Consider the following 27,684-nt stretch of genomic DNA (forward strand, 5'->3'; position numbering starts at 1 on the left):
CAACTAAAAATACAGTTTTAAGGGTGAACAGTCTCAAAGGAAAAGAATGTAAAGGCTCAAATGGAGCACCCATTAGGAACTTTAGAACAAGGTTCAAATCCCAACCAAGCACCTGGAAAGATGACGGTGGAAACTCAGTAGTGAGCCCTTTCAAAAACTGAGAAATTAAAGGAATTTTGAAACACTCCTCAGACGAGCGCTTAAATATGGACAGCGCCGCAAGGTAACCTTTAATGGTACCCACTTGCAGGCCCTTGTGGCCTAAATAAAGCAAAAAAAGACAGAACCGCAGTAATGTCACATGAAAAAGGATCCACATTCTTAACCCTGCACCAGTCGCAGAACTTTCTCCAACGGCAACGGTACAGGGACTTTGTTGCCGGTCGTCTGGCCGAAAGCAACACCTCCATCACGTCTTCAGGGAGGTCCCAATCCTTATACCTCAACCTTTCAGAAGACCAAGCGTGAAGGTTTAGGGACCTGACCTCTGGATGGAGAACCTGACCCCCCTCCCGTGAGAGCAGATCATCTTGGTAGGGAAGACGACGAGGAGGGCAGATGGACAAGTCGAGAAGGTCCGGGTACCACGGGCTCTGGGCCCATGCCGGAGCAATTAGGATCATTCGGGAACCGAACCTCCGTAACCTCCGCAGCACTTGCGGGATAACGGAGACTGGAGGAAATTCATACAGCAGTGGGAAGGACCAATCCACCACGAACGCGTCTCCTAAGGCTACTCTTGAAGGAAATTCCCTTGAGCAGAACCTTTCGCACTTCTGGTTGACACAGGAGGCGAAGAGATCCTCTTGAGGGGTCCCCCAAAGGGCAAAGATCTCCAGGAAAATCTCCTGAGCCAACTCCCACTTGTGAGAGATCGCGCTCTGCCTGCTCAGAGCGTCCGTCTCGTTTTCGTCGCCGGCCAGATGAACTGCCGAGACCGAAACTTCCTGCTGGATGGCCCATAACCAGAGCTGCATCGCCTCCCTGCAGAGAGGAAGTGACCCTGCCCCCCTTTTTTGTTGAGGTAGTGCACGGCCACTGTGTTGTCCGTCAGAATCAGGACATTCTTTCCTCGCACAGTCGGCAGAAAAGCCTTCAGGGCAAGCCGAACGGTCCTCAGCTCCAACAGATTGATATGGAGTCTGGACTCCGACAGAGACCAACGACCGCTGACTCAACTCGTTGGCATGAGCTCCCCATCCAGTGAGGGATGCGTCCGTCACGATCGTCACCTCTGGCCAGGGTAGCCAAAACGGAGCCCCCTCATCAGATCGCCTTTTCTCGGCCCACCACAGAAGGTCCTGGGTACGCTGAGGGCAGCACCTGCACGGGGTCCGACATCCTGCCGGAGGACTGTGACCACTGCATCTTGAGAGCCCATTGCAGAGATCTCATCCGCAACCTGGCCTCTGGCACCAGAAGAATGCAGGATGCCATGAGGCCGAGCAACCTCAAGAACTCCAACGCTGGAAGACTCTGGGCCTGTTGAAACTTGTGTACCATCTGCTGAATGTGATGAGCCCTCACCTGGGCAGGGAAACACTGCCCCAGGGATGTGTCGAGCACTGCTCCGATGTACTGGAGCCGCTGAGTTGGCGTCAAGTGTGACTTCTTTAAATTGAGGGAGAAGCCCAGCTTGTGAAGGGAGTGGCAGGTGACTGACTGATGATCCAGGACTCGCTCGGGAGAGCGCGCCCTGATCAACCAATCGTCCAGGTAGGGGTAGACATGAATCCCCCCTTTCCCGAGATACGCTGCCACCACCACCATGAGCTTGGTGAAAACCCTCAGGGCGGAGGTCAATCCGAACGGCAGGACCCGAAACTGAAAGTGCGAGCCGCCAACCGCGAACCTCAGGTACTTCTTGTGCTTGGGATATATCGGCACATGAAAGTAAGCGTCCTTGAGGTCGAGAGACACCAACCAGTCCTCAAGTTGAAGGGCCTGGAGGACTTGAGAAAGAGTAACCATCTTGAACTTGTCCTTCCCGAGGAGCTTGTTCCAACCGTGCAAGTACATGATGGGTCTAAATCCACCGTCTTTCTTCTAAATAAAATAATAAGGGGAATACCATCCCTTGTTCCTCAGGCACCAGTTCTATGGCGCCTTTCTCCAGCAGAGCTTGTATTTCCTGCGCAAGGAGTGCATCCAGACTCCGGATATAATCTTTGGGAGTCTCCGAAAGAGAGATTCCCTGGTGGATTGTCGTGAGGCCTCTGCCAGAAAGGAAGACAGTAGCCGTGGGCTATGATCTCCAGAACCCACACATCTGAAGTAATGGCACGCCATTCTACAAGATGCTGCGCCAGCCTTCCCCCAACCGGCGAACCATGGGACATGGCCGTATGACGGAGCTGAAGAGGCTGCGGCATTGCCTGAGGGTAAAGAGGCAACTGCCTGAGCGGCCTTGTCACCTCGAGTACCTTCTTTTCCACCTCTGGTACCCCTACGTTGGCCCCTTTGACTTGCAGCTCCCCTCGATCTACTAAAGGATGAGTAATATCGAAAGGAACCTCCCCCTCCATTGCTGTCCCCTAGGACGAAAAGGAGGAGGTTGGCGAACTGCAGCGCTCAACGACTTTGCTGCAGCTTATGGTGGTCTGCAACCTCTCAAGGCTCTCCTTGCTGCCAAAAAGATGTTCACCATCAAAGGGCATGTTGAGGAGCCGGGCTTGCACATCAGGAGCAAACCCAGACTTCCGCAACCACGCAAACCTGCGTATTACGGTGCTCGCCGCCATGGACCGGCTGACACAATCTGCCATGTCCAGACCCAACTGAACGGACACACTATGGCATCCTTGCCATCCTGCACCATAGCAAGAAAACCATCCTGTTCCTCCCCTTTGGGAATATGATCAGCCACCAACGAAATACAGTTCCACAGAGTGTGCGTGCAACGTGACAAGGCACACACAGAGTTGGCTGCCTGTAAAGCCATACCCCCTGGAGAAAACACTTTCTTCCCCCAGCCATCAAAACGCTTGTCATCCCTATCAGGACGGACGGTAGAGTACAACGCCTGCTTTGCTACTGGCTGGGCGGTATTTTCGCGGTAAAGACTTGCTCACTGCCGGGAGACTCTCCAGAGCAGTCCAAGCCGCTGTCACCCTTCTTTGCAAGGCCATATGGAATGGCAGTACCGGGTCAGTTGGTGGACCTTGGTCGAGGATATCCATCAGGTCATCCTGCAGAAAATCCACTGGTGGCGCAGACCACCCCAAGTATTCCGTTACCCTCGACATAAGGTGCCTGTACGAGGACTCGGCATGGGTGCCAGGCTCAGGCCTACAGAATTCCACCTCCGGAGAGGTGTCCAGACCACTGGCGTCGTGCAATGACTGACGCAGGTCTTCAATCTGGCTATGACCAGATAAAATCTCGTCTGGTACCTCATCGGGAACCAACCCTTCCTCAGATCCTTCATCCACCTCAGAAATATAATCCAGAGGCTGGAATGAGGGCACAAAAAAAGGGACAAAGACATTTTTAGCCTTGGCCAGAGCCTTTCTGGGGGGTTCCACCGTGCCACAGGGTACCTCCGACAAAACAGCCTCAAAAGGCGTCGATGGAATCGGCGTCGAAGTTGAGCGTGGCGCTGACGGCTTCGACACAGTCCTCGAGGGCAGAGCCCCGAGCGTGTCCCTCGACAGCCTGTGTGCCGATGTCATTGACGGCTTCCTCGGAGGCGGAGCCTCGAGAGAGCCAGTCGACAACCTCTGCGCTGAAGGCATCAATGTCTTCTTCGAAGACTTCACAGGCTCAGACGGTCTCGAGGGCGTCGAGGACCGGGACCTGGAACGGAAATGTCTAGAGCGACCATCCTTGTCCTACCGGGACCTCGAAGGCGGCCAGTGATTGCGATGACTGCTTGAGCCCGAAGGCATGCAAGTGGCATCTCTAGCACGGTCACGGCCGGCGTCTTTCGATGGCGCGGACGGACCGGAGTCCTGTGACTGAAAAATCACCATCATCTCCTGCCGAAATCAATCCCATTCGGCAGGAGTGGAATGCTTGTTGGGACAAGCCACCCGCCGACGGGCGGAGTCCTCGGATGAGGACGGAAAGGCGACCGGTGACAGCACTTCCGTGAGTGCCTCGAAGAGGCAGAGGAATGGCGGGACCCACTCCGGGACCGAGACCCCCCAGACCTACGCCGACGATGCGGAGAGTCGCCCTTCGAATCGTCAGTCGTACACCCGGTGGATTTTGACTTCCAGGGCTTGGGCACCTTACCTACAGAAAGCTTCTTCTTACGCTCCTGCAAGGCCTTCGACGTAAGCGACTGGCAGTCTACACAATCAACCGTGTCGTGGGCCTCACCGAGGCACCAGAGGCAGGCGTCGTGCGAGTCAGTCAACAACCTCTTGGACCCGCAGTCCCGACACTTCTTAAAATCCGGCCGCGGAGTAGAAAAAGACAAAGACATCATGGATCTTCACAAACGTACAGGTACGAGGAACCGAAAGAACAGAACTCAGAAGAACTGAGGCGCGCCGAGATCTCCGAAGCAAACACGTTTGCGGAAAAAACAGAACTGAGGCTACGGGCGTTGTGCGTCCTACTTATAACATCCAGTGATGTCGGCTCGACGGAGGCCCTCGAGGACAGCGCATCGACGCAGAAGGATTTCGCGAAGCACAGCTGTGGTGATTACTGTCATAGAAACGGAATACATCGGAGGACCCAATCCCCTCGAACATGTTATTCCTCCCTTTCTTTTGCACATCAGTATCGAGGGTGATGAAACCAGAGGAAGGCGCAAGAAAACAGAAATTCACCCCAAGGATAAAGGGGCAAGTTGGGAGGGCGATGTGCAGTACATGTGGGAGGAACATCCAGTAGAAAGAACATTACCAAAGGTAAGTAATTTGTTCTTCTAATGGATTGTGTCCTCCCACGTATTTCTCATCTTTCCCATAGCAGTATGCAACTGAGGTGAGTAAAGGTGAATTTACGTCAGATTTATGCTGTGAAGAACAGCTTTGCCAAATGTAGCCTCCTGACCCGATACATAATCAAGGCAGTAATGTTTAGGAAGGGTGTGCAGCAAAGACCCGGTTGCAACACTGCAAATCTCCTGCACCAGCACCCCGCTTTCTAAAGCTGAAAATATAGCTAATCCTTTAGTGGAATGAGCTCTCAGACCAGCAGGCACTTCCTTGCCGGCAAGAGCGTTACACTCAGTAATGCACAACACAATGCATCGAGACAAGGTCTGTTTAGTAACAGCATGTCCCAGTTCGTGACCTATATCCCACAAAAAGCTGATAATCTTGCCTCACTTTAGCCAGCCTGCTAATGTAAAAGCTCACTGCTCTTTAAGGGCTCTAAACGATGAAGCCTTTTCATCCTTGGAAGGAGGTTGATAAAAAGATAAATCAAACATTTGTGCCAGAGGAAATTCAGACACCATTTTCGGTAGAAACGAAGGTCGATGCCTCAAACAACTTCATCCTTATAGAAGGTAGTAAAAAAGTGGCTTGGAAGACCAGACTTTAAACTCGCTCACCCTGTGAGCCGATGTGATCGCTGCAGAAAAGATGGTCTTCAAAGTCAGCATCCTAAGTGGACATGAATGAAGAAGCTCGAAAGGAGCCTCCATCAAGACTTTTAGCACTAAATTAGGGTATCAAATCGGAATAATAAAAGGAAACGGTGGGAAGATAGTCAGTTCCTTCAGGAACTGGACAACAACGAGTCTAAAATATGCACCTTTTTGTCACGCAAGCACTTGAAAATGGAAAGCGCTGCCATAGCCCTTTGTAGTAGAAATCTGCATCCCTGGATTGGCTAAATACAACAACAAAAAGATAACACTGATGGTGTGTCACAAGTAAAAGGGTCAATATTGCTGTCCCTACACCAGCTGCAAAAGTTGTTCCAATGTCAGCGGTATAGAGCTTTAGTTGCGGGCCTCCTGATTGAAAGCAACACCTGCATTACGACTTCCAGGAGATCCAACCTCTGCCTCTCATCCTCTCAGAAACCAGGCGTGAATGTTTAGAGCCCGATTTCGGGCTAGAGAATGCAGCCTCCCTCCTGAGTTAGCAAATATCCTCTCTGGGAAAGACTGATTGGTATGACAGATGGACAGGTCTAGAAGGTCCATTTCCCGAACATCCTTAAACCTCCTGATGACATGAGGACTGGAGGGTACGTATACAGGAGTAGAAACGTGTCCCCTAGAGATACTCTGAGGACATTTCTGGGAGCAGAACAGGTTACATTTCCTATTGATACTGGATGGGAAATGGTCCACTTGAGGGGTTTCCAAAAGGGCAAAGATCTCTAGAAAGCCTTCTTGAGCAACCTCCCACTCAAAACCAGCGCAGCATTGCTTTTTTGCACAGTGGTAGTGACCCTAGACCACCTCTCTTGCTGAGGCAATGCATGGCCACTGTGTTGTCTGTCATTTTCAGGACATTCTTCCCCCGCAGAGGGCCAGAAGGTCTTCAGTGGCAGTCTGATTGTCCCCAGCTCTAAAAGGTTGATGTGTAGTCTGGACTCCAATGTAGACCAACGACAGCCGATTGGCAGCCAACAAAGGCCATTTCATCAATTTGAAAGCATTCTAGGGCATCCAGCATAACTGCCACCGTCGTTGGCTGCAGCTGATCTATTAATCCCAAGACTCTGTAGAGGTTGTAGAAGGTATACCTGCCCGGTGCAATGCTCACTAATACCGCCATGGATATTGCTTTGATTATCGCTAACTATTTGTCAGCAGTCTTGCAAATATGTTACTATCAGCGATTATGGGTGGATATCAGCAATAAGACTAGCATTCTTCTGGCAAATTTCCAGGCTTCAACAAATCTGAGATCAGGGCCGCTCCTGTGGACCCTGGAAGAGCAGCCTTCTGTATATCACCTCATCATACATTGCTACTAAGTGAGGTAGGAGTAAATCTGAGAAGGCATTATAAAATTCCACCAGGATCACATCTAATCCTATCGCTTTACCCCACAGAGACCAGATATAGCCTCTCAGGCGCCACTCTCAGAAATGGGGGCGTTTAGTACTTCTCTCATCGCATCATCTATCCAGAACAATTCAACATGAGCCATTAATTTTAATCAAAGTCACACCCTCTGCAAGGACAGGGAGTGTGTGGGAAAAAAAGTTCTAACAACCCTACACCTCCACACAGCTTGGCTCCTAGACAAATGCAAATGATAAAGAAACAGGGGAAAACATGGACATTAACAATGACGTTCTCTTAATTGGGATTCACCATAATGCAACATAACACACTGAAGCTCAAAGATATCGCGAGTGAGGAAAACACACATACAAAATATTGGCATATGTTAAAATGCAGCGATTCAGTCACTAAAACATTGTTAGATGATACAGCTCAGTTGCACAATACAAGGAAAAGGCACACAGAAAAACAGAGCGGACACAGAAGTAAACAGACATTGTCAGGTGTGTCCTCCGGTTACAAGATAACCACAAGAATACTGTTCTAATTAAGATACACTGATCAATTACCCTCTCTGCATTAGGGAGCAGCTGAGTGCTATGTATTACAAGCTTTTTTAGTCTTTAATCATGTTGTAATTCAGCAAGAATTGGGAGAAAAGAAAAAAAAAGCACATTAAACAAACAAAACTTAAAAGGTAAAGTCAAAAACTCTTTACCCATCTTACTCAGCTGCACTAGCTTCTACAAAAGGAACGACATAACAGCTTTCACCAAGGATGCACTCTTTTAGAGTTGAATCATTTTCTCAAGTGGCACTATCTAATTTTGCCTCCGAAGTTTCCTCTTAATCCCTTAGCCTGATTTGGGCTTCTCCCTCTTCACAGTAGCAGGTGTGCACAAACCTCTCGCCAGTAGTGGATCGGCTCGCTGTGTCCCCCCTTAGTTTCTTGGTCTGGTCACTAGTCAAGGCTTCGCAATTGGAGAACACTACAGCAGCTCTGTTTGGTCCCTGTCTTTGGTGATCCTCCTCCACCGCTCGCCCTGTCGCAGTGGTGCCCACATTTTCCTGTCTGTGGCGGGTGTCTTATCCTTGCTGCAGCTCACAGGTTTCGCGTACAGCATCTGCTGTGTCACCGCTGCGATGCTCCACATCTTACTCATGTTTACTAGACAGTTCAATCTGAAGTCCACACTTCTTTGTCTTCACAGTCTCTAATGTGCGTTGCAGCCAGCATTAGCTGACCAGGACAAGGCAGACTTAAGTTTGTGATTTTCTCTGTCTCAGTGATCAATTTACCACATTTCAGATAATTTTCTACAAAGACCTTATTTTGTACTATCAGTCTGCTCTTTACATCTATCCAATTACTTGTATGCGTACTGTCTCTGCCTCCATCAAGTTGATTGCAGTAGTATTTAAAGAAAAAAATATATAGATTTAGGTAAACTTGCCATGCAGAAGGTCTTCACACAGAATAGCGAGCAGCCCTTATTGTGATCCAGGTAAAGGGCTGCACTGAAGCCAAGCATGATGTCATGTTCGTGCAAATACCACTTACCTGGATGCTACATATTTTTCATACATTTCCTCTCTTGTTTTTTTGGTATCTTCAAGCTGAGCTTGAAGCCTTTCTAAACGATCTTCCTCATGAGCACAACGAACGCTAAGCTCCATGTTCTGGCGATTGAGGTATTCTTTATCTTTTTGTAGCAAGTTAACGGATTGTTGCAGTGCTGTCACCTAGGTAATGAAGAAAAAACGAAATTGGCAAATATTCCAGTTCCAACAAGTCAATTCACGATTGCAATTAAAAATGAGAGCTGAGCAAGAAGGACTATGTGCAAGTACATGCAAATGAAAACATGAGCTAGTCTAATTAAATTACTTGAACTTCTGTGATGGCACACTGAAAGAAAAATGTTGACTATCCTTGTGATGTGTTGAAGTTACCACACTTCGTCATGTGGTCTAGCGATGGTGCACAAGGTAATGAAAAACAAGCAATGATGAAGCCAATCCTTTTGGCTTTTTTACAGTCGTTTTGAAGGACATTTGAGAAGCCTCCATCATTTGCCAGCAATTGTTAGATCATATGACATCAAAGAACAAGTTACTTTCTTACCTGGTAACGTTCTTTCGATGGGATGGTCCGACGACGTATTCCATATCTATGACAGTAATCACCACAGCTGTGCTGCTTCGGAAACTTTTTCGGCGTCTGCGTCCTGCGTCGATGACGTCGATGCGCCGCCGTCGAGGACCTCCTCCGACGTCCGACGTCATCCGATGTGATAAGTAGGACGCACGACGCCAGTAGCCTCAGTTGTAGTTTTTTCCCCCAGAACGTGTGACAATAGTCAACTGTCAGTCCGACACAAAGCCTTGCGGAACGTAAGCTGCAAACGCAACAGAAATTCTGCAGCGGGGAAGGCAGGGCGGGAGCGATATGGAATACGTCGTCGGACCATCCCATCGAAAGAACGTTACCAGGTAAGAAAGTAACTTGTTCTTCGAGGGGATTGGGTCCTCCGACGTATTCCATATCTATGACAGACTCCCAAAGCAGTACCAAATCAAGGAGGAGGGAAAGAATTTAGAAACAAAATTTAGAATAGCCAATCAAATAGCAGAGCAAAGGACCGCCTTGCCAAAGGCCAGATCCTGCCCTCTGATGGAATCGAGGGAATAATGCCGCACAAATGTATGCACCGAAGCCCAGGTGGCAGCATCACAGATGTTGCGAATAGGAACACCCCTCTGCAGGGCAGTAGATGCAGCCAAGCCCCTGGTAGAATGGGCCCGCAAGCCAGCCGGAGGGTCCTTGCCCGCCAAGCGGTAACACTCCGAGATGGCTAAAATAATCCAGCGGGACAAAGTCTGTTTCGTCACAGCTTGCCCCAAACGCTTACCAGCGTAACCAATAAAGAGTTGATCGTCCACTCTGACCCGGGACATGCGAGAAACATAAAAGCTCAAAGCTCTCCTAGGATCAAGCCTATGGAGCCTCTCCTCATCCTTACCAGGATGCGGAGGAGGATAGAATGCCGGAAGAACAATCTTCTGGGCCAAATGAAATTCCGTCACTACCTTCGGAAGAAAAGAAGGACGAACTCGAAGGACAACCCTGTCCTTGTGAAAAACAGTGAAGGGTGGCTTAACAGAAAGTGCCTGTAACTCACTCACTCTGCGAGCGGAAGTAACCGCAACTAAAAACACAGTTTTCAAAGTCAACAGCCTCAAAGGGCAAGAATGTAACGGCTCAAACGGAGCACCCATAAGAAACCTAAGAACAAGGTTCAAATCCCAACCGGGCACCAGGAAAGGCGACGGAGGGAACACATTAGTGAGCCCTTTCAGAAACTGTGAAATTAAAGGGATTTTAAAGTAAGAACATTCTTCAGATGAGCGCTTAAAGATGGACAGCGCCGCCAGGTAACCCTTAACGGTACCCACTTGCAAGCCCCTGTGGGCCAAAGAAAGCAAAAAGGACAGAACCATGGGGATGTCACATGCAAAAGGATCCACATTCTGAACTCTGCACCAGTCGCAGAACTTACGCCAACGGCAACGGTACAGAGACTTAGTTGCGGGCCTTCGGGCCGAAAGCAACACCTCCATCACGTCTTCAGGGAGGTCCCAATCCTTATACCTCAACCTTTCAGAAGCCAAGCGTGAAGGTTGAGGGATCCGACCTCTGGATGGAGAACCTGACCCCCCTCCCGTGAGAGCAGATCGTCTCGGTAGGGAAGACGACGTGGAGGGCAGATGGACAAGTCGAGAAGGTCCGGGTACCACGTCCTCCGAGCCCACGCCGGAGCAATGAGGATCATCCGGGAACCGAACTTCCGCAACCTCCGCAGCACCTGCGGGATGACGGGGACCGGAGGAAACGCGTACAGCAGCGGGAACGACCACTCCACCACGAACGCGTCTCCTAAGGCTCCTTTTGGAGAAAATTCCCGCGAGCAAAACCTTTCGCACTTCCGGTTGACACTGGAGGCAAAGAGATCCACTTGAGGGGTCCCCCAAAGGGCGAAGATCTCCAGGAGAATCTCCTGAGCCAACTCCCACTCGTGAGATATCGTGCTCTGCCTGCTCAGAGCGTCCGCCGTCACGTTCTCGACTCCGGCCAGATGAACTGCCGAGATCGAAACTTCCTGCTGGATGGCCCAGAACTCGAGCTGCATCGCCTCCCTGCACAGAGGAAGTGACCCTGCCCCCCCCTTTTTGTTGAGGTAGTGCATGGCCACTGTGTTGTCCGTCAGGATCAGGACATTCTTCCCTCGCACAGTCGGCAGAAAAGCCTTCAGGGCTAGCCTGACGGCCCTCAGCTCCAACAGATTGATATGGAGTCTGGACTCCGACGGAGACCAACGACCGCTGACTGTCAGCCCGTTGGCATGAGCTCCCCATCCCGTGAGGGATGCATCCGACACGATCGTCACCTCCGGCCAGGGAAGCCAAAACGGAGCCCCCTTCATCAAGTTGCCTTCGACGGCCCACCACAGAAGGTCCCGGGCGACCGAGGGCGGCACCTGAATCGGGTCCGACATCCTGCCGGAGGACTGCGACCATTGCATCTTGAGTGCCCACTGCAAAGATCTCATCCGCAGGCGAGCCTCTGGCACCAGAAGAATGCAGGATGCCATGAGGCCGAGCAACCTCAAGAACTCGAACGCTGGGAGCGTCTGGGCATGCTGAAACTTGCGCACCATCTGCTGAATGTGAAGAGCCCTCACCTGGGGAGGAAAACACTGCCCCAGGGAAGTGTCGAGCACTGCTCCGATGTACTGGAGCCTCTGCGTTGGCGTCAAATGGGACTTCTTTAAATTGAGGGAGAAGCCCAGCCTGTGAAGGGAGTGGCAGGCGACGGACAGATGATCCAGGACCTGCTCGGGAGAGCTCCCCCTGATCAACCAATCGTCCAGGTAGGGGTAGACGTGAATCCCCCCTTGCCTGAGATGCGCTGCCACCACCACCATGAGCTTGGTGAAAACCCTCGGGGCGGAGGTCAAACCGAACGGCAGGACCCGAAACTGAAAGTGCGAGTCGCCAACCGCGAACCTCAGGTACTTCTTGTGCTTGGGATGGATCGGCACATGGAAGTAAGCATCCTTGAGGTCGAGTGACACCAACCAGTCCTGAAGCTGAAGGGCCTGGAGGACTTGAGAGAGAGTAACCATCTTGAACTTGTCCTTCCTGAGGAGTTTGTTCAAACCGCGCAAGTCCATGATGGGTCTCAATCCCCCGTCTTTCTTGGAAATCAAAAAATAAGGGGAATACCATCCCTTGTTCCTCTCCGCTACAGGCACCAGTTCTATGGCGCCTTTCTCCAGCAGGGCTTGAATTTCCTGCGCAAGGAGCGGATCCGGACACTTCAAAGAGAGGTTCCCCGGTGGATTGTCGCGAGGCCTGTGCCGAAAGGGAAGACAGTAGCCGTGGGTTATGATCTCCAGAACCCACACATCCGAAGTAATGGCACGCCACTCTACAAGATGCTGCGCCAGCCTTCCCCCAACCGGCGAACCATGGGACAAGGCCTCATGACTGAGTAGGAGCGGCTGCGGCGTTACCTGAGGGCAAAGAGGCAACTGCCCGAGCGGCCTTGGCACCACGGGTACCCTGTCGTCCACCTCTGGTACCCCTGCGTTGGCCCCTTTGACTGCCAGCTCCTCTCGCTCTACCAAAGGACGAGTAATAGCGAAAGGAGCCACCCCTCCACTGCTGTCCCCTAGGACGAAAAGGCGGAGGTTGGCGAACTGCAGCGCCCAACGACTTCGCTGCAGCCTTTGAGGTCTGCAACCTCTCAAGGCTCTCGTCAGCCTTGCTGCCAAAAAGATGTTCACCATCAAAGGGCATGTTGAGGAGCCGGGACTGCACATCAGGAGCAAACCCCGACTTCCGCAACCACGCAAACCTGCGTATCACGGTGCTCGCCGCCATGGACCTACTGACGCATTCAGCTAAGTCCAAACCCGACTGAACGGACTCACACATGGCATCCTTACCATCCTGGACCAAAGCAAGGAAACCAACCCGTTCGTCCCCTTCGGGAATATGTTCAGCCGCTAACGCAACACAGTTCCACAGAGTGTGCGTGAAACGTGACAAGGCACAAATGGAGTTGGCCGCCTGAAGCGCCATACCACCAGAAGAAAACACCTTCTTCGCCCAGCCATCAAAACGTTTGTCGTCCCTATCAGGAGGGATGGTAGGGTACGACGCCTGCTTTGCCGGGGCCGTGGCCGCCTGCACCACCAAACTTTCCGGAGTGGGGTGCCTGGTCAAGTAGCAGGGGTCGCCACTGGCTGGACGGTATTTCCGCGACAAGGATCTGCCCACTGCCGGGAGACTCTCCGGAGCAGTCCAAGCCGCCGCCACCCTACGCTGTAAAGCCATATGGAATGGCAGAACCGGGTCAGATGGGGGACCAACATCAAGGATGTCCGTCAGATCATCCTGCACAAACTCCCCTGGGGGAGCAGACCAACCCAGATACTCAGACACCCTAGCCATAAGGCGCCGGTATGAGGAATCGGCATGGGAGCCAGGCTCAGGCCGACCAAATTCCACCTCCGGAGAGGTGTCCAGACCACTAGCATCATGCAGCGACTGCCTCAAATCGTCAAATTGACTATGGCCCGAGACAATGTCATCCGGCACCTGAACAGGAACCAGGCCAACCGAATCCTCATCCGCCTCCGAAATATAATCCAAGTGGTGGAAAGGCACCTGAGAGTGCCTGCTCTTAGCCAGAGCCTTCCTAGGGGGTACACCCGAGACACGGGGCACCTCCGACACGAAAGGCGTCGATGGCGTCGAGCGAATCGGCGCCGCCGTCGAGAAAACCGGCAACGGCGCCGAGAGGATCGGCGTCGACGTCGAGGAAATCGGCGTCGACGTCAGATGCAGCGCCTCCAATATCGGCGGCGTCGACACAGCCCTCGAAGCCGGAGCCCCGAGCGTGTCCCTCGACGACCTGAACGTCGACGGCTTCGACGACTTCCCCGGAGCCGGAGCATCGAGAAAGCCTGTCGACGCCCTCGACGCCTCAGACGTCGATGTCTTCCTCGAAGACATCACAGGTGCACACGGTCTCGATCGCGTCGAGGACCGGGACCTGGAACGGGTACGGCGAGAACGAGCCTCCTTGTCCGAACGGGACCTCTCCCGTGACTCGTGCCGACCACTCTTGCGAGCGGCGTCTCTCGACCTCACACGGCCGACCCCACTCGGGGGCGCGGACGGTTGAGTACCCTGCGACTCAAGAATCGCCAACATTTTCTTCCCGAAGGAAGCCCATTCCTCCGGCGTCGCACGGCTGGTGGGATAACCGACGTGCCGGGCAGAGTCCTCGGAAGAGGACCTGGAAGGCGACCGGTGACGGCGCTTCCGAGAACGCCTCGAAGAGGCAGAGGAGTGGCGAGACCGACTCCTAGAAGAAGACCGACGAGACCTCCGACGATGACGCGGAGAGTCACCCCTCGAATCATCCGTCGAAAGCCCCGCCGACTTCGACTTCCGGGGCTTGGACACCCGACCTACCGACAATTTCTTCTTACGTTCGCGTAAGGCCTTGGAAGTGAGCGACAGGCAGTCGACACAGTCATCCGTGTCGTGGGCCTCCCCGAGGCACCAGAGGCAGGCGTCGTGCGAGTCAGTCACCGACATCTTGGACCCACACACCCCGCACTTCTCGAAGCCCGGACGCGGGGTCGAAGACGAAGCGGAAGACATCGCTGCGAAGGAATATTCACAAACGAACAGGCTCGAAGAACCAGAAAGAACAGAACTCCAAAGAGTCGAGGCTAGAACCGAGAAACACGAAGCAACACGTTCGCGGAAAAAACGGAACTGAGGCTACTGGCGTCGTGCGTCCTACTTATCACATCGGATGACGTCGGACGTCGGAGGAGGTCCTCGACGGCGGCGCATCGACGTCATCGACGCAGGACGCAGACGCCGAAAAAGTTTCCGAAGCAGCACAGCTGTGGTGATTACTGTCATAGATATGGAATACGTCGGAGGACCCAATCCCCTCGAAATATGTTTTGCAGAGTGCATATTCACCCCAGTTAGGTAGCTCAGCGTTATCGACAGATAATAGATGTTTACTGTCACCCAACTCAATGGCACTCATTTATCAACCTCAGACGAATGAGGTGTTAAGTGAACCTGCCAGGATTCCATCCTGTGACCATGAGGTCCAACACAGGCCCGTCCCTGTAGTGGATCTATTAGTCTAGCGAGCCACAAACCCGGCCCATGCCCAGGTACACACGTCATTGGGAATGTTTTGTGTAGATCCGGAAGAAAGTGAATAAATGCCTTGATATCTGTAGTGCATTTACGCCCTAGTTTATACTGTAGTGGCACATACCACTTTTAACCTGCCACATGGTCGCTGCACCTCATCAGACAACAAAATGTGTACTTTCCTTTAGACACTGGTGAGTATTGATTCACTCTCCGTAATAAAGAATTGGGGCGATGGGTGCAAGTGGAGAACAGGCCATGGATAATTTACCTTTATGACAGGGAGAGTTTTCACCCAGTATGCCATAGGATTCCATGATGTTTCTTTTCAATACCCTCCTTTGCAAGCCGAAGGGGACACACACACACACACACACACACACACACACACACACACACAGAGAATAATGTTCAGGGTGCAGTACTCACTCTAGTTAAGTTTCTCAGCATTCTAGCATGTACACAGCAAATGTTTGCTAACAGCTGAGTGGACCACTAATCGCACAAAAAGGCATAAACCTTCTGCTCTACCTTTGCAAGACCTTTAACAGCTTTATACTGGTCAGTTCAAAATACATTACATACATCAACAGCCAAACGTCAAACAGATCACACTGCAATAAAGAATATTTTATATGCACATTTTCTGCTTTAGGAGTGCTTGATTATTTTTTTCACACCTCAACCAACTAAAATATGTTTTTACTAACAATCTATAAATGGTATGTTCCTTTGCTAGCATTCAATTACCCACTTGCCTTTCATGAAGTTAATTCTAACAGTTATTCATGCATGTTAGCAGATTGCAAGCAATCAAAACCTAAGAAGGATAAAGATCTGGTCCCTACACACTGAGTTCACAGACCAAGCAGTGTCAGAACTTGCTATGGTAGCCAAAGTGACCGGAAGAAAAGGGTTCCGAGGCACCTGCCATGCAAAACCGCCACTAAATAGGAAAATAATATCCACAGAACAGTGTTTTATTTGTATTTGTTTATTTGTATTGCACACCCTGCCCTGGGGCATCTGGGCGCATAATTTGAGAAGGTAATGGTTACATCGAGGTAAAGCAAGTACTTTAGAGGAGTATGCAGTTCTTACATATGTTACTGACAGTTACATAGTTACAGACAATTACATAATAATAAAGACGTTACAAGTGCAGAAGATGGCCAAGGAATCTGACATTGGCACATTGCCATAATAGGCCAAAGGTGGTTAGGTGGATGTGGCAGAAGTGTCTAGCTCATGGAGCCAAAGTTTAATTTTGTTCTTAAAGGAGAAAAAGGATGGTTCAGCTCTGAGTGAAGTAGGTAGTGTGTACCAGAGTTTGGCCGCAAGGACTGGGAAACTTGATCCCCCCCGGCTGTCTGAAGCTTGTATCTAGGTACAGTGAGTGAGTTGAAATGGGCCAACCTCAGTGGTCTGTTAGCTGTATGCTGCATGAAACGCTTGGCCAGTTAGGCGGGTGCCATATTGTTCTGGGGCTTATATGTTAGAGCGAGGGATTTAAGCGAAATTTGGTGAGCAACGGGAAGCCAGTGTAAATTCCGTCTTGTATCCGAAATGTGAAATCTCCTAGGGAGGTTAAGGACTGCCCTGTTGGCATTGTTCTGGGTAACCTGTAACTTTGATGCTTCTTTGGTTAGTCCCTACGTAGAGGGCATTACAGTAATCCATTTTTGCCATGATGAGGGTTCTAACAAGGGTGATGAAGTTGTCAGTCGTCAGGAAGGGTCTGCAGGCGGTGATAAGTTTGCAGGTGTAAGCTGACGCAGATACAACAGCATTCGTTTGTCTGGTGAGGGATAATGTCGGATCCAGGTAAATCCCAAGTGTTTTGGTGTCGTTGGACACTTTGCTAGTGTTCCCATTGATAGTGAATGATTTATAAGCAGGGTCTTGCTTTGGACCGTCTGATATGTGAGCCGAGGATGGGTAACTCTGTTTTTTCATCATTAAGGCAGAGCCCATGATGTGCCATCCAGGCCTGGATCACTGTGTAGACTTCATTGAGTGCTTTAGAGTCAATTGCATAGTCGCCTGTGATGGGGATGAGTATCTGGGTGTCGACCGCATAATTGGTGTAAGAGACACCCAGATAGTCAAGTATATCAAAGAGAGGCTTTGTGAATACATTGTACAGTGTGGGAGAGACAAGATCTTTGTGGGACTCCACAAGGGACAGGTGCAGGTTCAGCAGATGCAGAGGGTGAGAAAACCCTCATGGTTCTGTTGGCCAGGAAGGATTCGATCCAAGACGTGGCAGCGTCAGAAAATTAGGCAGCTATTTTGAGGTGGTGACAAAGAACTTGATGATCTACCAGGTTGAAGGCTGCAGAAAGATCAAGAAGAAGTAGGAGTGCCAACTTGCCCTTTTAGGTCCTCAATTTGTGTTTTTAAGTCAATTAAGGCAGTTTCGGTTACATGTCTGAGGCGGAAACCTGATTGCCGGAGACCCGATAGTTTATTAGTTTCGAGGTAGTCCTGAATTTGGAGGTAGGCAGCACGATCCAGAATTTTAAGTAAGCAAGGCACAGTGGTAATCGGCCTATAGTTGGACGGGTTACTCGGGTCCAGTGTAGGCTTTTTGATTAAAGGGATAACCCAAGCACCCTTGAGGTTATCAGGTACAATACCAGATTTAAAAGGCATTTATGAAGGTGGCGTTAAACGGCGAAAGGTCATGGGCAGCCTCCTTGATGACAGGAGCAGGGCATGAATCCCCTTGGCAATTGGAAAGTTTGAGCTTCTTAATAATATGTTCAACTTCCTGTACAGAGAGAGGTGTGAAGCTGAACGTTTTAGGGGTGTGTTTGGAAGTGGGGAGGTTGTAGGACAAAGTTGTGTGCTGAGTCTAAGATGTTTCTTCTTTTGGCGTTAATTTTAGTTTGAAGCGTAGAGATTTCATCTAGGAGTGCCTTTTGGATGTTTGTACAGCATGCAATGTCAGGGATACAAATATCCGGTGGGGATACAGGGGACTAATTCCTTAAGGATCTTAAAGAGTTCTTTTGTGTTGGATTCTGCTTGTAGAATACATTTGTTGTAAACGTCTTTTTTAGCTGTGAGTATGGCTTCTTTATAAGACGAGGAGGCAGTGGTTAAGATATTTTTGTTGATTAGTGATGGTATATTTTTCCAATGTGCCTCAGCTTCTTTTCTTTGCGTAGATCTCTGAAATGTGGAGTAAACCAGGAGTTAAGGTGATGGCGAGGTTTTTTGTTTGCGTAATTTTAGCGGTGCTATGGCATTGAGAGCTTTAAGAATGGTGTGATTATATGTGTCCACTAGTACTGTGGGATCAGAACAGGTGGTCAATGCAATATTAAGCAATGGGAGAATAAGAGGGCGAAGTTTCTCCATCGTAATATCTTTCCTGTTGCGGGTATGGATGGAAGGGGCGAGATTGGGTTTAGGTGTTAGGAGGTTGGAATTGATAGAGAAGATTATTTTGTGAGTATCAGACCAAAGGCAAGGTGTAACTGAGATCAGGTTGAGAGCACAGTTTAGGTCTGCAACCCTGTCAAGGGTACGTCCTTGATTGTGGGTAGGCACTTTGATGTGTTGGGTAAGGCCAAAGTCTGTTAGAGTGCTTGCTAGGTCCAGGGCTTTAGTGTTGTTCGCATCTTGGTACCCTAGATTGAAATCGCCAAGTAGAAGTATTTGCGAGTTGGATTTAGTATTGGTGGCAAGGATGGATGAAATGTCCTCAATAAACATGGAGATGGGACCTGGAGGCCTGTAAATAAGGTGTAGTGTAGCAGTTTGGTTGTGAGAGATGGGTAATTTGATAGAAAGTAGTTCCGCAGATGGAATCTGGAGGTTAGGGATGGATCTAAATTCAAGTGAACTTTTGCAGATAAAGGCTAGGCCTCCACCCTTTGTTCGATTGGTATCCCTATCGCATCTGATTGAGTCAGGGATCGGCAATGACAAGGAGGGGCCGGCTGCCGCATGCAGCCAAGTCTCTGAAATAGCAAGGAAGTCTACATTTTCAGATGTGATCAAGTCTGCGATGTCAAGGGCATGCGCAGGGGGGATCGGGCATCAAGAAGCGCACCTTTGATGCTAATGTCTTTGGCTTTGGTGTTGCTAGCAGCCAAGGGAGCTGGGGCGGTTTTGTTGGTTGTCAATGCAGTGGCCGAGTTAAGCAATGGTGAGGAGTTGTTCTTATGCGCTGAGGGTTGGATGTAAGCATGAGGGTGCTAACAGTAAGTCACATGGTGGAGTCTAGATACTAGTCTCAGGTTTCTGGCGTAAGTGGTGCACGGTTGGCTTGAGGTATGCAAGATCTGGTTGGTCGTAATTGAAGGAGTAGCCTGGCATGAATGCAAAGGGCTGTATGTAAGAGTGAGTGGGCTAGGGGTAAACAGGCAAAGTCTGGTGCCTAGTCTCAGATTGCGGGTGTGGATGGAAGGGGGAACATTAAAATGATGGAAGCATCCTTGCAGACCTCCAAAAGAACTGTTCCAGACTAGGCAATTGTGGGTCTAGTGAAAGGTTCCCGATTCCTTCACCAATAATCACAACAGCAGAAGACTATCACAGCAGAAGCCAATTTAATCACCACGTTGATCTACCAAGTTACTGTTGTGGGACTGCCTCACCAATGCAAACAACGCAAAGCTATTCAAATCTACAACCTTACAATTATGAATAAACTCGGAAGCAGAAAGTTAGGAATTATCCTAAAATTGTATCCAATTCCCCCTACTTTTTTTATTCACCTTAGGCCATTGAAGGCAGAAAAGGATCCACTCAATCTGAAATCTGTGAACTATCAGTTATTTGCCATTCTAGATTGCTGGACAAACTGAACAATGAAATCCTTTTCCATAAAACGAGCTAGAACATAACTGAACTATCACTAACACATCTTTAATATTCCCAATAAAAAGGATCAGGGCAGAAGGAGGCAGGCAGACACCTTCAAGGACTATAGCCCACATTTTTAGAATGGTCCTGAAAGTCCTGAGCTGCGTGCCACAGTGATGGTCACGCTCATGGGTACTGCAGGAATGAACATTGTTTCCCAGATGGTTGGGGAAAGATGCTGTGAACCTTACTGGGCATCATGCTCTTCAGAGATTACAAAAGAAGTTGAAGACCTATGGATTACACACAAAAATGCTGGTTTGTCTTGCTATTCATTACAGCATTAGCAATCATGCATTCCTTGGTTTGGTGTATTCTTCTCTGACCCAGTTATTGGTTCTTGATATGCATTTGTGTGATTCCACCATTTTGGCATCTGGCACTTTATCCTCCTGGCTCTCTGCCCTATGAAGCATATCTGGGACATCCTTATGACTTGGCCCTCTATATCTTGATCTCTGGTCCCCAAAGTGTACCAGACTCAACTGTTTTACTGGATCGCGATCGGCTACTTGTACGACACTGACACTCCATTTCTGTTCCCTTGAGCCCCCCCATTCTTCTCGCACACAGGTGTTGCCTGTTTGCTTGATTTTTCTACCCTGCTCCTCCTACCCCCCTCCAGTCTACCTCTGCAAGAGTATGTCCCGTTACATTCTGGTTTTACCATCACTATTTTGTGGCCAATGCTGGATTTGACTTTTATGGACTTTATTGATTCACGATGCACCACCCTTTCTCAACTCTTATGCTGGACTTCCTTTGCATCTTGTGCTCATGGTGGCCCTGAATCATGCTGTTCCCATCTTCATCTTGTATCCTGTCTTACAGCATTATGTGTTACTACAGACTTCTGCAATTGTATTCGCTCTCCCCTCTTGCTTCTCCACTTTGTTTTTGACTGCTTACTCTCTGTTCTCTCCTTCTCTCCCTTTCTCCCATCTCCTCCCCTTACTTTCTTCTATGCACTTACTCTATCAAAATTGTCACTGGACCTAGTATGATAGCAACCTCGTCTATTTCCTCCCTCTTCCCCTTATTCCCCCACCCCCTCCAGCACCATCTTAAATGTCGTCAGGCCTAGTACGATAGTCGTTTGTTTTGTTCCTCCCCTCCCTTTCTGCAACCCCTCCCTCACCTTTAGTTTTTCTCCAGCTCTACCAGAAATGTCATTAGGCCTAGTACGGTAGTCGCCTGTCTGTTTCCATTTCCTTCCCACTCTCCTCCTCCCTTCCTCATCTATGTCTGACCTCTTGCACTATCTGAAATGTCGTCAGGCTGAGTAAGATAGTTAATTTCACATCCTTGCTGTTCATGGCCTGTACGAATGTCATTGTATTTTCCCTTGTTCCCTCCCTTGCCTTGAAGCACGTTGAAACACATTGTGTATAGGCGCTGTATAAATAAACTATATCATACCATAAGCTCTCATACTTATCTGACTTTTTATTCCTCCTATTCTTTCCCAGCCTGACCTCTGTATTCTAGTTTTCATTGGCACCTAGTTTCATAACATACCAGAGACTTTCTGGGACATACAACACCCACTGGACTTCTCCTCATTGCTTTTTATCTTTAGATTCCATCTCTGTACACTCTGGTGTGAGATTGTTGAGAAATGACGAGGCGATTTGCATTTGGGTGCTTCACAATCTTTGCCAGCGAGTGTTGAATCAAACACCTGAAGGAACTAGGGGAAGTCTCTAAACCAAAGGGAAGTTTCTAGCGTTTAGGATGGACCAACACAAAGTGGGGTAATTCAGTTGGTTGAATTTGCGTCATTCAGAAGGCATATGTTCTACTGTGCTGTCAACACCATCTGGGAAATCTGTTGGCCATTTTGTGCGGCGCTGCAGCATTCTGCTCTTTCCCACAGTGAAGGTTCCTGAAGGTAGGAGCGCTTCATTTCTTCTTTATGCCTCTGCTCGGTTTCCCTCTGTCATGAAGGAGCCCAAATTGCCAGCCGCATTGTTACATGCACACAGCTGGTTTGCAAATGCGGCTTTCTTCTGCATAGAGTGCGGAGTTCACAATTGCTGAAGGATTCCAGGCCATGGCATCCGATTCAGGTGGTACTTCAGTCATGTCTCAAAAGAATAACATAACCATGTCTGGGATGGGGGCTCCCACTCCAACCACTCATCAGGAGGCTCGACGGGTAGTGGCTTGGCCAACCCAGCCTCCATGGCTTGGTCCGCTCAGCAGACAGGATGCAGAGTGGGTCCAACTTGCCACAACACGTAGGTCGCTTCAGCCTTTTTGCTTTTTCACTTGTGCCATTAGGGTTACCATTTCCTGGTCTATGGACAATACACCTAGCATGACCAGCTCTGGGCTTCTTAGGAGAGGAGAGGAGAGAAGAGAAGAGAGGAATATGCCGAAAAAGATTAGGGAGATGGTTTAGTAAATTTGCTTTAAACGTTAATCCAGGGTTTTATATTGGTAGACAGTATATTTCTTGGGGTGGAGGAAAAAAGAGGGGCAGGCGGTTAATTAAGCAGGTTTTTATAATTTGGCAAGCAGTAATAGCAGGGGTGACGTATGCTTTTACTTGATATCAAAGTGTCTTTTCATGGGACTGCACAATGTGGCACGGTTTTGCAAGGACATTGTGAGGTGTACTAGAGGCTATGCCATCGCTGATTGACCGGGAGGATGTCATTGTGCGAATAATCTGAGCATAGCAAATTTCTTTGTAAACTTCACAATGTTATTTAAAATTAAAAACACTGTAAAAATCTGTTCTATCTGTGGAATTCTGAAAATAATGGTTAGCCCATATTCGGTCATATTACAGTACTATTCAACATGCACTTAAACAACATCGCAAACAAGGAACAAGTTACTTACCTGTAACTGTTGTTCTCCAGCATGGGTCTGGCATGGATTCACATGCTCATGAATATTCCCCCGTCAGGCTGGGAATCCTCGGTAAAGAAAAAAATCAGTATCAGTTTTGTTTCCGATCGGTCTTCCTTAGTAGTAACCAATCACTGATCTCTGGGTCATACTGCCCCCAGCCAATGACTGCCCTCTCCCTAAGCCCCGCCTCTGGCAGCCATCTTCAGATTGGGTAGCACGTAAAGTGGCAGTATGACCAAGTGAAGAGCCGCAGAGGGGTAAGAGGTAGGGTTCGCATGTGAATCCATGCCAGACCCATGCTGGAGAACAACAGTTACAGGTAAGTAACTTGTTCCTTCTCCAGCATGGGGTCTGGCATGGATTCTCAAGCTCATGAATATAAGAATACATAGCAGTACACACATGCACAACCACGGGGGGGGGTGGCAAAAGGCTCAACATTAAGCATTACATAAACTCAACATTAAGCAACTCTTACCTTCCCACCAGCTCTTCAGGCGAACAGGTTGCGCAGCACTGCTTGGCCAACTCTTGACTCCTCCCTGGAATCCCGGGCGACGCAGTAGAATCTCGTGAAGGTGTGCATCGACCTCCACGTAGTAGCCCTGCAGCAGTCCAGCCGGGGCATACCAGACAAGAACGCCGTAGTAGCAGCGATCGCTCTGGTCGAATGGGCTCTCGGACGGCCAGGCAACTGTCAGTTTGCCAACCGGTGACAGTGCATGAATCAGCCGGAGAGCCATCTGGAAATGGAAGCCTTCGAGAGAGCCTTCCCTTGGTTCACAGGTCCAAAGTTCACAAACAGCTGTGACGTCTTTGTGCGGTCCACGTAGAACTTCAGCACTCTAGCCACATCCAGCGAGTGCAAAGTCCTCTTGGCTGGCGACAAAGGCGACGGGAAGAAAACTGGTAACACCAAGGGCTCGTTGAGGTGGAAGTCCGACGGCACCTTGGGCATAAAGAAGGGGTGCGTCCTCAGCACCACCCTCGTGTCGTGAAAAGTAAGGAGGCTTGCAGGATAGGGCCTGGATCTCTCCCACTCTTCGTGCAGAGGTGATGGCCACAAGAAAAGCTGTCTTCCACGACAGGAACTTCAACAGCGCCGAATGCAGAGGCTCGAATGGGGCCCCATATGAGCCTAGACAGCACCACGTTGAGCTCCCACGCCGGTGCAGGGGCCTTCACCGGCGGGAACGATCGGAATAGTCCCTTCATAAATTCCTTCACCAGGCGATGAGACCACAGGACGCCCGTCCCATAGTTCTGGTGTATCGGGAGATCGCAGCCAGATGTATCTTGATGGAAGTGTGAGCTAGTCCAGCCTTGGCCAGCGACAGTACGTATTGCAGTACTTGAGGGGCCGTAATCCGCAGAGGGCTAATAATCTGTGCACGGCACCAGACAGAGAACGTCTTCCACTTATGTCCATAGCACTTGAGAGTTGAGGACGCCCTGGCCTTTGCAAGAACCTCTCTGCAGTCAGCCGGGATATCGTACCCTCCAAACGCTAGTGCTGCAGGAGCCAGGCCTGCAAGTTCAGCGACTCTGGGTCGTGATGAAGGATGGCGCCTCCTTCTCTGGAAAGAAGATCTGCGTCCGTCGGCAGCTTGACCGGTAGGGACGCCGACAAGTCCAGAAGGTCCGGGAACCAGATCTGCCTCGGCCACGCCGGTGCAACGAGGATCATCCTGCACCGTGACCTCTTGAGCTGGTTGATGAGTCGGAGCAGCAACGGCAACAGAGGGAACGCATAAAGGAACAGGCCGTCCCAGGGGAACGAGAAAGCATCGCCCATGCTCCTCGGTTGGGGAAACCTGCTGGCGAACCTCTGGCACTTGGAGTTCGTCGCCGTCGCTAACAGGTCAATCTAGGGTTTGCCCCATTGCTGGAAGAGTCGATCCACTTGATCCTGGCGTAGTTCCCACTCGTGGCACGAGCGCAGCTCTCTGCTGAGTGAGTCGGCAATGGTGTTTTTATCCCTGCCAGATGAAACGGCACCAGACACATCCCTTGGGCAACGGCCCAATGCCACAGATCCTGGGCTTCCTTGGATAGGGCTGGGGATCTGGTTCGGCCCTGCTTCCGGATGTAGAACATCGTCGTGGTGTTGTCGGTGAAGATCTTCACCACCTTGCCCTTGAGGGACGGGAGAAAGGACCTGCGGGCCCAAAACACTGCCCGGAGCTCCAGGATGTTGATGTGGAGCGGCTTCTCCTCCAGGAGCCAAAGTGCTCTCGCATGAAGATCTCCGGTGTGCGCTCCCCACCCCTCCAGGGAGGCATCCGTCGTCACCGTCCCCTGGCCGGCCGGGGTCTGAAAGTCTGTCCCTGCTGCTAGATGAGCACGGGTGCCCCACCACCGGATCACTCGTCGGAAGGTCTCGTTGAGAGGGATCCTGTCCTCGAAGCTGCCGGTCGCTTGAATCCAGCGGGCGTCGAGGAACTCCTGAAGAGGGCGCATCCGCAGCCTGCACAGGCGCACAAGATAAATGCAAGAGGATATCATCCCGAGGAGGGACTTGATGGACCTCACCCTGGCCACGTCCGTGACCAGAAGACGCTGCACCTTGCCTAGGATGGCCTTTGTCCTTTCCTCCGACAGCGAGGCCAGACGCGCCACTGTGTCGAGCTTGGCTCCCAGAAACAGTGCGACTTGAGCGGGAACCAGGTGGGACTTGGGGAAGTTGGAGAACCCCAGGTCCGTGAACAGCTGGACGGTCTTCGCTGTGTGTTCTACGGCAAGCTCCCTTGTCCTTGCGTGGACGAGCCAATCGTCCAGGTAGGGGTAGACGTGGATCCCCTGCAGGCGCAGCCGTGCCGCCACTGTAGCGAGACACTTGGTGAAAACCCTGGGTGCCGACTTCAATCCGAACGGGAGGGCCTTGAACTGGTAGTGCTGCCCTTGGACCACGAACCTGAGTAACTTCTGGTGTCCTTTTAGAATGGGAATGTGAAAGTATGCATCCTCCAAATCCAACGACGACAGGGAATCGCCCTCCTCCACGTGCTGGAGGGTGACCATCCGGATCTTTTGTGCCTTGATGTACTTGTTCAGTCGTCGCAGGTCCAGGATGGGTCGCCACCCTCCTGTCTTCTTTTTCACGATGAAGTACCTTGAGTATACTCCGTAGCCCCAGAGCCTCTATGGGACGAGCTCGATGGCATCTTTCTTGAGCATCACCCTCGGGAGGAATGTGGGGGCACCTTTTTAGAAATTCGAGGGCGTGCCCCTGGGCCAGGGCGTCCAGCATCCAATGGTCGGTGCAGATGGACTCCCACACGCTGACGAACTTTGCCAGCTGGCCTCCCACCGGGGTGCTTCGGTGGGGGCCCGACGCCACTGTCGGTTCAATCTTGCTTGGAGGGCGTCTTGCCGCGTTGGCCTCCCTGGCGACGACGGCCGGGTCCACCCAACTTGCCTCGTCCTCTATAGACTTCCTGCGATGGGGAGCGGGCCGCTTGGCGGTACGTAGAGGAGCCACCACCGAATCCCTTGGAGGCACCCCGCGGGCCTGCGGAGCTCCAAATGGACGGCCTTCGTTGCTGGAGAACTCTTAGGGCCTTAGCTGTCTCCGTGTCTGCCTTGATGGCTTGGAGGGACTCATCCACTGTTTTCCCAAATAGGTTGCTCCTGTCGAACGGCATGTCCAAAACCTTGGCTTGTACGTCCTAGCGGAAATCCGTCGCCTTGAGCCACCCTCGTCGTCTGAGGCAAACGCCATTGCCTAGTTGGCGGAAACCGGTGTCGGCAATGTCCGTTGCCATCGTTATGGCCTGGTCCGACGCCACCTCCCCTTCCTGCAAGATCTCCAGGGCCTCAGCCCTCTTGTCGTCCGGTAGGACGTCCAAAAGGGGGGCTATCGTGTACCATAACTCCCCGTCGTAGCGGGCCACGATCGCGAGGGCGTTGACCGCCTTAATCGTTGTAGCCGCCGAGATAACTCGTCATCCTATTGCATCCAGCTTCTTTCCTTCGCCGTCTGCGGGGTAGTTGATGTTGAGGCCGATGCCCCCCCCACCCGGTTTCTTCTTGGCCGCCGCTGAGACGACCGAGTCAGGAGCCAGTTGCGCCCTAAGGCACAAAGGGGACGCATCGGGGACCAGGTACTTCTTCTCGTACCGATCGCTCTTGGCAGGCATCGTAGACGGGTTCTTGAGAAGGGTGAGACCCTCGTCCCAGATGTCATCCAACAGAGGCACGGCGAGGACTGTCTTCCTCCTGACCTCGCGCCGTTGGTAAAGGAAACCTTCCTTCTTTTTTTCGGGGCAGAGCTGGAAAAGCTCAGATGCCCTGGTGATCATAGCGTGGAAAGACCCAATCTCGTCAGGCGGGGAGGCCCGGGCTGCAGGCGATGGGAGCACCGTCCAGTCGCCACCGCCGTCATCCGTACCCGTTGTGTCCGTTCCTGTGTCATCCCCAGGTACGGGGGACGTGGGCAAAGGTTGAGCAGGCCGCGAGGGCTGAAAAGGCGGGGCTGGATGGGTCCGTCTTCTCTTGTTTGGGGGACTTCCCGACAGGCCTGGCTCTGGCTCCTCCGTCGGGCCTGGTTCTGGCTCCTCCGTCGGTGGTAGGGGCAATCTCGTCCTTATCTCCAAACATAGGGATTTTATTGCCAACAAAATGGCCGCCGAGTTGTCCTGCGGCTCCGGAAGCGACGGTTGACTAGGAACCTTGCCGGCGTCGCTGTCGCTCTCGTCGTCCCCTTCGTCGGGATCCCTCCCGTGGGACCGAGCCTCTTCGACGCCCTCGTCGAGGCC

General features: G+C 51.0%; 1 protein-coding gene across 1 annotated transcript in view; it reads right to left on the minus strand.

Moving 5' to 3' along the window:
• Positions 1-27,684, minus strand: part of PIBF1 (progesterone immunomodulatory binding factor 1) — a 1,771,771-nt gene that overhangs the window by 1,233,597 nt on the left and 510,490 nt on the right. Inside the window, exon 8 of the mRNA XM_069639889.1 lies at positions 8,490-8,671. Coding sequence (XP_069495990.1) covers positions 8,490-8,671 — 182 coding nt within the window. The remainder of the gene's footprint in view (positions 1-8,489; positions 8,672-27,684) is intronic.

Source organism: Ambystoma mexicanum, chromosome 7q, assembly GCF_040938575.1.
Source record: "Ambystoma mexicanum isolate Mex_15411 chromosome 7q, UKY_AmexF1_1, whole genome shotgun sequence".
In the NCBI taxonomy this organism is placed as follows: domain Eukaryota; kingdom Metazoa; phylum Chordata; class Amphibia; order Caudata; family Ambystomatidae; genus Ambystoma; species Ambystoma mexicanum.